The 9,683-nt window shown below is 38.8% G+C and overlaps 1 protein-coding gene across 1 annotated transcript in view; it reads left to right on the forward strand.

Annotated features, from left to right (window-relative positions):
• The first annotated feature begins 8,172 nt into the window (after positions 1-8,172).
• LOC123974548 (17-beta-hydroxysteroid dehydrogenase type 6-like) overlaps positions 8,173-9,683 on the forward strand; it is a 4,366-nt gene continuing 2,855 nt past the window's right edge. Inside the window, exons 1-3 of the mRNA XM_046055351.1 lie at positions 8,173-8,218; positions 8,632-8,946; positions 9,572-9,678. Of these exons, the coding sequence (XP_045911307.1) occupies positions 8,188-8,218; positions 8,632-8,946; positions 9,572-9,678 (453 nt within the window). The 5' untranslated portion in view covers positions 8,173-8,187. The remainder of the gene's footprint in view (positions 8,219-8,631; positions 8,947-9,571; positions 9,679-9,683) is intronic.

Raw genomic sequence — 9,683 nt, forward strand, 5'->3', positions numbered from 1 at the left:
GGGCAAACATTTTACCTGCAGAGGCCCTGCACTGTTTCTGCATCATTACAAGCTGAACGTGACAAACTTGTTCACACAGGTGATGGCTTTCAATGAGTATTAAGTAATCCTTAAGACAATGAGATATTTCAAGATTTTTAAGGTGTGAAATGATTAAGTTTAATGTGCTTCTACAGAACAATTAACACCTTAAGTAAGGCTTCAAACATGAAAATCTTGTTCAATTGTTTGTTTACATGGTGCAGACACCAATAATTTAAATTCCTATAAAAATGTACACTGGATTATTACGCTAGCTTGCCTGTCAGCCAGGCAGATAATATTAATAAACTGGATGCAGCAAAAACCTAACTGTGTCAACATTGAGAGTTGGTTGAAGGAGTGTTTGGGCTGTAGAAAGGGCTTATTTCTCCAAGACTGCATAAGGTCCTGATTAGTGCAGGAGTCAGTAGGATTTAAACAAAGACCAGAAGCTTTAGTAAACAATTCTTCAGTTGTTTAGCTGGTGTAATCTGAGAGCTGTCCTTTAAAAACAAGGTTGTGACAGCATCAGTGGACATTTATTCACATTCATTTACATTTGAGATTATTATACAGTGTTTTTATTGCTTTACAAAAGAAATCTCTAAAGCAAGATCTCCCAAGTGAATGATGATGCTCAATAGTGTCAGAAGCCTGGAAATGTGTCAGAACTGGTGTGAATTATGAAGGAGAAATCTATGGTCTATTATTATGATAGATGTGTCTACTGGACGTAAACCTTAAGTGAGCATCATCGATTATAAATATAAGTACTGTTTTATTTGTTCTTGCAAGTTTCAGGGCTAACATTTAACATCATTATTTAACGCACATTGGACAACAGTTGTCAAACAAAATCTTTGTTAGTAGTTCCTAAATTACTAACCTCATTAACTGAAAGCAGCATAAACCAAACAACACTGACAGCTGGTTGAAGGACTTTTTGGACTTAATAATCACATCTGACGCTATTAACCTTTTAAAAGAAAAACACATAACACATTTTTCTTCATACAAACGACAAGTTTCATTCTTAATCAATGAAACACTACCTCAAATCAGTACACTTCCTTACACTGTTGCTGCTACAGCTTTACTTGGTCTGTTATGAACATTAGTTTATTGTTTAGTAGTTAATTCTATAAAAACAGACATTGCTGACTTAATGGCTCTTCCCTACTAATTCTAACTTTCACCTTTTGTTCAACAATATCCCATAATCAGCACACTGTTCTGCAAAAGTTGCATAGAGGTGCTTTAAAGCTACAACAACAACACAGTTTTACTATACATGTGAGCATGAGCTGAAAGTGTGTGTAGATGTTGCCACAAGTTCAAGACCTTCTGCACTAGAGGTTATTGCTCTCTTTCTGCTTGACTTCCTGGTCAGCTGCAGCTTAACATTTTCATACTGCTAAACAAAATACTGCCAGTTTCAAATACACACACACACACAGAAAGGCAAAGTGAAGGCTGAACACCATCTAAACCTAATAATTACTTAAAATGTCAGCTGACCTTTTGTTGCAACTTATTAACCTTACATTACCCCCAGCCTAAATATAAAACTAAATCTAATACTGAAGTTTTCTGTTGAAGGTTTGTTTATATCATCAATCATCATCAACAACAGGGCTATATCTTAGATTTTAATTATTTTAAACTCACACAAAATGCTTAATTTTCATCTTTAAATCAGACCCTTTAATTATGTGTGAGAATCTACTCCTTGTGATTTATATTCATAAATGTATGTTGTAAATTTCTATTATACTAAAACATCAATTACAGGCGTTTGCAGCATTTACATGTGCAAGACTTTGCAATTGCACCTTTATTCTTGTAGAGAGCATTCTTCAAAGAGTGCTTGAAGGCAGCATCTGGACAGCAGGGAATGAATTACCAAACAACACTGCTGCCACCTTGTGGTGAAAATGTATAACGCTTCAGATGACCCTTGGCACACACTGAATGAAAAGGTTGAATGTGGGAACAATTTTGTTGACTGTAAAGAAATATGCTGACGTGTGGGGCAGTTATTTCACACATATACCGAGAATAATAGCTATATAGCCTTCTGGTAGACACAAGGCCCGTCCTGCGTATGGAATTATTTGGGTTTCACATCCTGTTTAGTTCAACAGAGGTAGGATGTTTAAAGATCGATGTGCATAAGCATAAAAAAGAAGGTTTTTGGTCTAAGCCTAAACAATGGAGATAGTTAAACCTTGACGCTTTGGATGTATGTTGTTGTTTCACAACACAAGTTTTGTGTGAGAGGGCAGTCACAGCTGACCGTAGACAATCTATTGTCTGCAGATTTTCAGTCTTACTTACTTACTACAAATAGCAGCATTAACAAGACAGAAAACAGTTTCACATTGCAAAAGTCACAGCAATATTTATGACATCTATTTAGCAAAACAGGAAACACAACCACCAACCAAAAAAGTAGGAACTAAACAGTCTTTGCCATTCTTTATTGCATCAACAATGTCAGTAGCTAACGCTAGAAAATAGGAAGCCATTTGTTGTCCCGTTGCCATTAGATCTGCTTTTGCTCATGCTAACTCAGTTCCACCAGCCATCCAGGGATTTCATATTTAAGAGGAGTCAGTCAAAGCTGCTGTCACTAATAGAGGAGGCTCAACTTTAACTCTGAAGCTGTGAAGCACCAAAGGAACTGATAATAATGTCACAGAAAAACAAAAGACAGACCAATGTTAGCGGCTAGCTTCTGGAGAAAGTCAAACAGCTAGCTAAAGGCCTTTTAAATAGCTGATGGAGACCAAACAAAAGCTACAGGGTAGGTGAATTTTGGACTTAAATTCATTAGGTGAATGAAATGTTGCTCTTATCTGCTGAAAGTGTGAGTTGTCAAGTGTTTGTGAGCAACATGTTAGTAAAAAACAACCTAAGAAGGTGATAGACAAGTTGCTGGTCTAGCTTGTCTTGGAGTTATTCTGCTCCCTAGTGGCTAAAAATTGATAAATGCAGAGTCAAATTCATATATCAAGAACCATTTCATTCCAAAATGAGGACATAAAATGTTTACTGGCATAATTAAAAACACAACAGAGTGATGTTGTCATGATGTGTCACAAGTGAAGCCTATTTTGCCATTCATGTGACCCTTAAGTTGCTTTAAAAAACTGTTTTTATGACAGCTCAGGATAAGCTGAGAGTGATTTTGAAACTGTTATAATCCCCTTTTCGTGTTCATTATGTGAAGCCCTAAAAAACCTGGGATTAGTGCAGCATTTTTGCTCAGCACTGAAACATTTTTAATTAACATTTCTTCACCTTCCACCTCAGCCTCAAGGGACAGGTGGACAAAATGTTTCTGCAAGTTTCTTCAACGTAAATGCAAGAAATGTCATTAAATTTTATTAACTTTTCTGAAATGTTATAGTGCTTTCTGTTCTGTGAAATAATATTATGTTTTGCACTTAAGGGCCAATATGTTTTTACCCTAGTGTATGTCTTGCATGCAACCCTTCTCAAACAACTAATAATGAATTACACAGGCAAGAGAGGTACAGGCACATTACTTTAATATGCTAATTTTGTGTCAGTGAGAAATATTGTACTTATTACTCCAGTATATGTATCTAAAGGACGTAGTTGCTATTAGGTTGCAAATAAATTTTCACATTGAGCAGAACATAAGTTTGCAAACAATGATTCACAGCTAGTTTTAAAACTATCTGACATTCCTTGAACTAGTCTGAATTGGCTCTACTGGACCAAATAAAATTTTACTGTTTAAACAGTTTAATATACACTACATGTAGTAAGAGAGCATATAGTACAGTTAAATGTATTATTTATTATATCAACTCTCAACTGACCAGCTAATTACAAACAGGAGAGACCATGAAAAAGACATGATATTATACTACGTTACATTACATACAGGTACAGGTGAAATAAATACATAAAGAAATGTGGAAATATATAAATAAATCAGCAAATTCTTATTATTAATGATTTATATTTTTAATTATGCTTGTTTATTTTTGTCACTTTTGCTGAGGTTTCTAACTGAATACTAGGCTGTAATTCTTGCGTGCAGGCTGCTTCACTATAGTCTTTACCTTTTGTCTCTGTTTTGGCCTGTATTTTAGAAAGAAAAGGGGAAACAAGAAAGTCAGACAGTGGAGTAGGAGGCTCCTTAAGATGATGAGAACTTTAAAGTGATGTTTTATGCAGCCTATACTGTAGGGGAGAGCGGGGTATGTTGTCACACTTTTCACACTGTGTAATATTTACTGGGCACCGTATATCACAATGGTACAAATGTCATACCAAATTAAAGAAGTAACTCTTGGGCAGATATTTTGTATTCATTACATCTTCATATCTCATTATGAAGACTGTTGAATAGAGAGTGTGCACTTCTGACAATTTGCCCCATTGGCAGGTAAGTTGTCACACTGGATCATCAAACAATTACAACACTTAATTGTGAATATTGGTTTCAATTTCAAATTCAAACCAGAACTAAAAATAAAAACAATCAATCCTAGAAAATTTGGAAAATAAATAATTTAATTCAAAACAAAAATGTTGTCAGAGCACACATTAAGTGGCACAACCTCTTTACTTTGAACGCTTTCTGGCGTGCAAATAGATCTACGGTAATTGAATGTAATGCTGCAGATGACTTGCTTGAATGTGTAACTTCTTAACAAAACAGATGTGGTGTGTCGTGTAAAAAATTCAAGACTTAGGCCAGATAAAAAAGCTTGAACTTTTACCAACATTTTTATTCTCAACAGAAATAGACACCAGTTATTTTACAAGAGTTTCAACGGAGAGGGTCAGAGATCGTTGCAAAATAGAGTCTGTTACCATGACAGAGAATCATCATTTTCAGCATTTGGTGCATTTTAATTTTAATTTCACTATGATTGTTCAAATCATGGCCCGGCTACACTGCTCCCCCTCTCTGTGTCCTTGGCATGCTTACTGCTGATCATTATATTTAAACCATAACCTGACTTTATATATATGACCTATGCTCACCTCAGATAAGAGTGACATTGACCACATGTGAACAAGAAGTTGAACATAGAACAAGAAGTCATACAAAATGGCTATTTGATTTTTGACATAGAGCCTCTAGTTTTGGAGTTAGGAACAGTGTGACTACTTACACATGTGACAACTTACCCCGCTGTCCCCTATGATGGTTTTATTACAGGTCTCATACAGAATTATCACTGACTGCTTTGGCACTTATCTTTGTTTTCGCAAATGTCTTCTAGTTCACGGTGATCCAGTGACACCACTAGAGGAGCCAGTGGAAGCAGCTGTGTAACAGTCTCAGTCAACAGTAAGACGGCTTCAGTACTGAATGTCAACTTGAGAAAATACTTTTACAAACTCAAAGAGTAGAATGCAAGATTGAAAGAGGAGTTTCAGAAATCACACTTCTCATTCTCCATGGTCAAAAACAATGCTGCACACACTCAGAAGTCTCATGCTGAAAGATGTCATACCTATGAAACTACAAGAGGCCTTTAGGTTCAAAGTTTCTGAAAGCACAATATCAAACATTCAGAGATCCTGGTTGCCTGTAGACCTATTGGCAAACATATTGCAATCTATTAAGTGGCCAAGTCAGTCCAAACGTTTTCAGGCAACATTTCAAGATATGCAGGTGGCTAATTGACTGTAGGCTACAGAGATATCCAATGAGAGGCCTGCTAACTTGACTGCTAGAGCTCTAACTGGGTCCACTCACAAGCACAATTAAAGCTGCAGGCAAGTCATGAACAGGCCTCTACAGGAATGAAGATGTCTTAGGGCATCAAACATGTTTTATATGCTACATATTTGAGCATGTAGGCCTACCATCAAGTTACAACAACTTCCCACTGTTCAAAGAAAACTCACAGCATAAATATTCATCGCATAGGTCTTTTGACAGGACTACAAATGTATTATTAGGCTCTTGTGCAAAATTGCAGACCTCCGGGGGGGGGACGTCAGGACCTGATCCAGTGTGCGTAGTTGAAACGTCCAGCTGGGGCGGGATCTGCCTCCGCTTATCTGGCCGGGAGTCGTTCGCTCTGACAGCTTGGGACACAGTCTGCCGAGTGTTTGCAAGGCTATTTCTGTGAGAGGTGAGAGCAGGTTGCCGATTCCCCCTTGCTTACCCAGCCTGAGTCCCATTTCGTCCATGCCGGACACTGGAGCAGCTGGGTCAGTATGGCTTCTATCCCGACTCTCTCTTATTTCCTCTCCTCCTGGGTGGTGTCTGGTCCGGTGGATCTGGCTTGGGGGATCGTCTCCGCTGCTCTTTAATCTAAATCCTTTTCCGATGTTAGGTAATACGTGTTACAGCAATAAAGAAAAAAAATAAAACTGTAGCACCTGCGTGCGCAGATGGTCATGCATTTAGATGATGTACAGAAGCCTTCGAGGCATCACGAGAAATCCGATGTCTTGTGATACGACTAAAGTTGTTATTCTTTGGAAGATGTCCAATCAGAGTGTAGCCTACCTCTCTTGGTATTGAATACTTTAAAAGGTTTAGTTTACTGTGTAAGGTAGATATGATCTCCCTATTGTAGCCTAAAACAGGGACATCGCTGGGACTGAAAGACAGGTGGGGCTTAGCCACTGCATCTTTTCTTACTGCATTAGAACAACATTTGGGCCTATGTCAACAACCAGTCAAGAAGCTAATATGTTAACAGGTAAAAAGCAACAGATAGGCGATATTCTCTTCTTGCATTTCTCCTCTGTTGAACAAAAGTTACTGTAATGTTAGCTTTAAGACACATAAAGCTGCACGGGGGAATTTACTGTGCTCCTGCTGAGTTCTTCTGTAGGCTATGACTTAAAGTTAAGTACAATATGTAGGTTATTAGGTAAGTTGCAGGTCCAAAGAATGCTATTTAATTACTCTAATTACTGGTACTGCCCTGTAGGTTGGTTCAATCAGAGTGTGATTTTGCTCTGTACTTTGGCTTGCATACAAACATTCATAATACTTTATCATCAAAGCTGTTGATAAGGATCCTATTTAAAGTGGCTACTGTCTGAATTTAATAACCTGAAAGCAGAAGGGCTAAAACATTTGGAGTAACGATTCCTATATGTTTGTATGCATGATTGCTATTATTTTATTATATTTTCACGTGTGTATATTTGTGGGTATGGGCTCATGCATATTTATGCAACAGCTACATATTTATTTAATTTATTACAGCCAAATGAATGCAGAAAGTTAGGTTGGTCAGAATATAGCAAATATAATCATGAAATTATTTAGTTTAGGCTCTGCCTTGGTGCCTACAAATCTGCCAACAAATTCCTGGTTTTAGAAGAAAACAAAACCCCCAACATTTCCTGAGACCAGACTACTGACCACAGAATCAGCTGCCCTGCCAATCTCCCGCTTCTCTCTCTCTCCTAAAATATTTTCCAATATCTATCTAGAATCTTGAAATACTATAGAGATAGATCATAGTAATGGTGTTCACGCTAGATAGACTAGTGTTTTCCACAAACGGCAAGCTTCCGCCGGAAGCCTTCCGGTCCACAATACGAAGAGAATGCGGAAGTCCCTGAAACCTGCCCGACTCTTCTGGTTGCAAAAAGAAGTCCGGCTCCATTAGAAATAATGGGAAAATGACCCTACTTCCCAGCTGAGTAATTAACCCAGTAAACACTTTCCTGATGGGTTTATGGTCTCAGTCGCTAGTTTCAAGTCTCCTTCAACACAAAATTATGTTGATTTAGTAAATTATGGTCCCATTTATTTTAAAATAGACCCCAAAGCAGATTGTTTCAGGGCGAGATTATCAATGATTGACAAGTCATTACCATGGAGACCTGTCAATCAGGCTAGAGCCGCCTCGTACCCATGTCACTGTGTAAATTTAACCAGCGCCGCTGAAAAAGCTTATTAGGAGTCGACTGTTCACTTTGTCTGGTGAGTACATTTAGTTTTAAGACTGTAGTTCGCTAAACAAAGTTATCAGCCCAGTTAAAATGACAGATAACGTGAGTTACAGTTGCAGCTAGCTCCGCAAACAGCCGTTATCTCCGCCGAATCGTCTTTTCCGGGCACAAACTCGACAGGGCGGCGACGTATCGGCCAAACTCGGGGCTTCAAAACGGCAGTCGACAAAACCAACGGGTGACGTCACGATGACTACAAATATCCCATCTCTTTTACCAAGTAAATATAGCTAAAATTCAGTAACAGTCACTAAAATCAACTTACAGTTTCACCCTGTGTTACTCCCTACAATGAACCATTGTTCATCTGTGTGTAGTCAGGGTAACGTTGCTCAGCAGAGCAGCGATGAAAGGCAGCCTCCCTCGGCGTCCAAACACAATGTGGATTTAAATTGCGAAGCGGAGTAAACAACCAGAACGAACTGGTTTGGCATTTTTATTTATTAAGTGAAAGTGGTAAATAAATATTAATAATTACTCATAATTAATACTTTATAATGGTCTGAGCTTGTCAATGGCAAAAAGAACCATATGAGAGCCGCATTTTATTGCCATATACTGCCTCACTCAGCTCGGTGTGGCTCAGCATCTGTAGTGAGTAGAAATAACAGTTTTCACTCTCTGTTCTGACAGTCATGTACCTGTACCTCCTGGGGCTGGTGGTTTTCTACTACCTGTACCGCTGGGTCAGGGAGCTACCCAGGGTCCCTGACAAGGGCAGCAAGTATGTGTACATCACAGGCTGCGACAGTGGCTTTGGCAACCTCCTGGCCCGCCATCTGGACAAGCAGGGGTTCAGAGTGATCGCCTCGTGTTTCACAGAGAAGGGAGAAGAGGATCTGAAGAAGTCCTGCTCCAGCAACCTGATCACAACACACCTAGATGTTAGGTCTAAGGACAGTGTTGCCAAAGTTGCAGCGACGATTAAGGACAAAGTTGGGGAGTGTGGTGAGTGTGGAGTGTTTACCCTTTTTTTTATTTTGGTCCAGACTGAAGTATCTCAACAACTTGGACAGATTGCCATGAAATTTAGTACAAACATTCCAGCTGATTTTGTTGGTCCCGTGACTTTTCCTATAGCACCACCTTGACTTTGACATTTGTAATGTCTCAACAACTGTTGGTTGGATTTCCATGTAATTTGTTACTCCCATTCATGCCCCCCTCAGGATGAATTCAAATTAATTTATGGGCAGCTGAAGGAATATGATTGAAATCCATGCGCTCTGAGGAGCTCCTTGGCTATCAGTCTCTTCTCTCCTCTTTCTCTGCCTCCTTATCTATAGCTAAAAGCTCTTAATTTCAATTAACTGAAAACTCTCGTTCTCTATCTCTTAGCAGGTCAGCGTATTAGATGAAGTTAATGTACCTGCATGATTAATGCTATTTTGGGGTTGTATCCACAAGGCTAGAATGAGGTAGAGCTTAGAAAATTCAGCACATATTGGCATGCTTTGATTTTTCTCTCCTGTGGTGTTGGATTCGGTTGCAACTCAAATTTAGTCTAAAAATGTAAACAAAAAAAAAGAAAAGTACTTATATTGACTGAATGTCCTCTGTATGATCCTCTTAGGTCTGTGGGCTGTGGTGAACAATGCAGGCGTGTCCATTCCCTCTGCTCCCTGTGACTGGCTGACCATTGATGACTACAAGCTCATGCTGGACGTGAACCTGAACGGCGTGAT

The sequence above is a fragment of the Micropterus dolomieu genome, linkage group LG01, assembly GCF_021292245.1.
Source record: "Micropterus dolomieu isolate WLL.071019.BEF.003 ecotype Adirondacks linkage group LG01, ASM2129224v1, whole genome shotgun sequence".
Taxonomy (NCBI): domain Eukaryota; kingdom Metazoa; phylum Chordata; class Actinopteri; order Centrarchiformes; family Centrarchidae; genus Micropterus; species Micropterus dolomieu.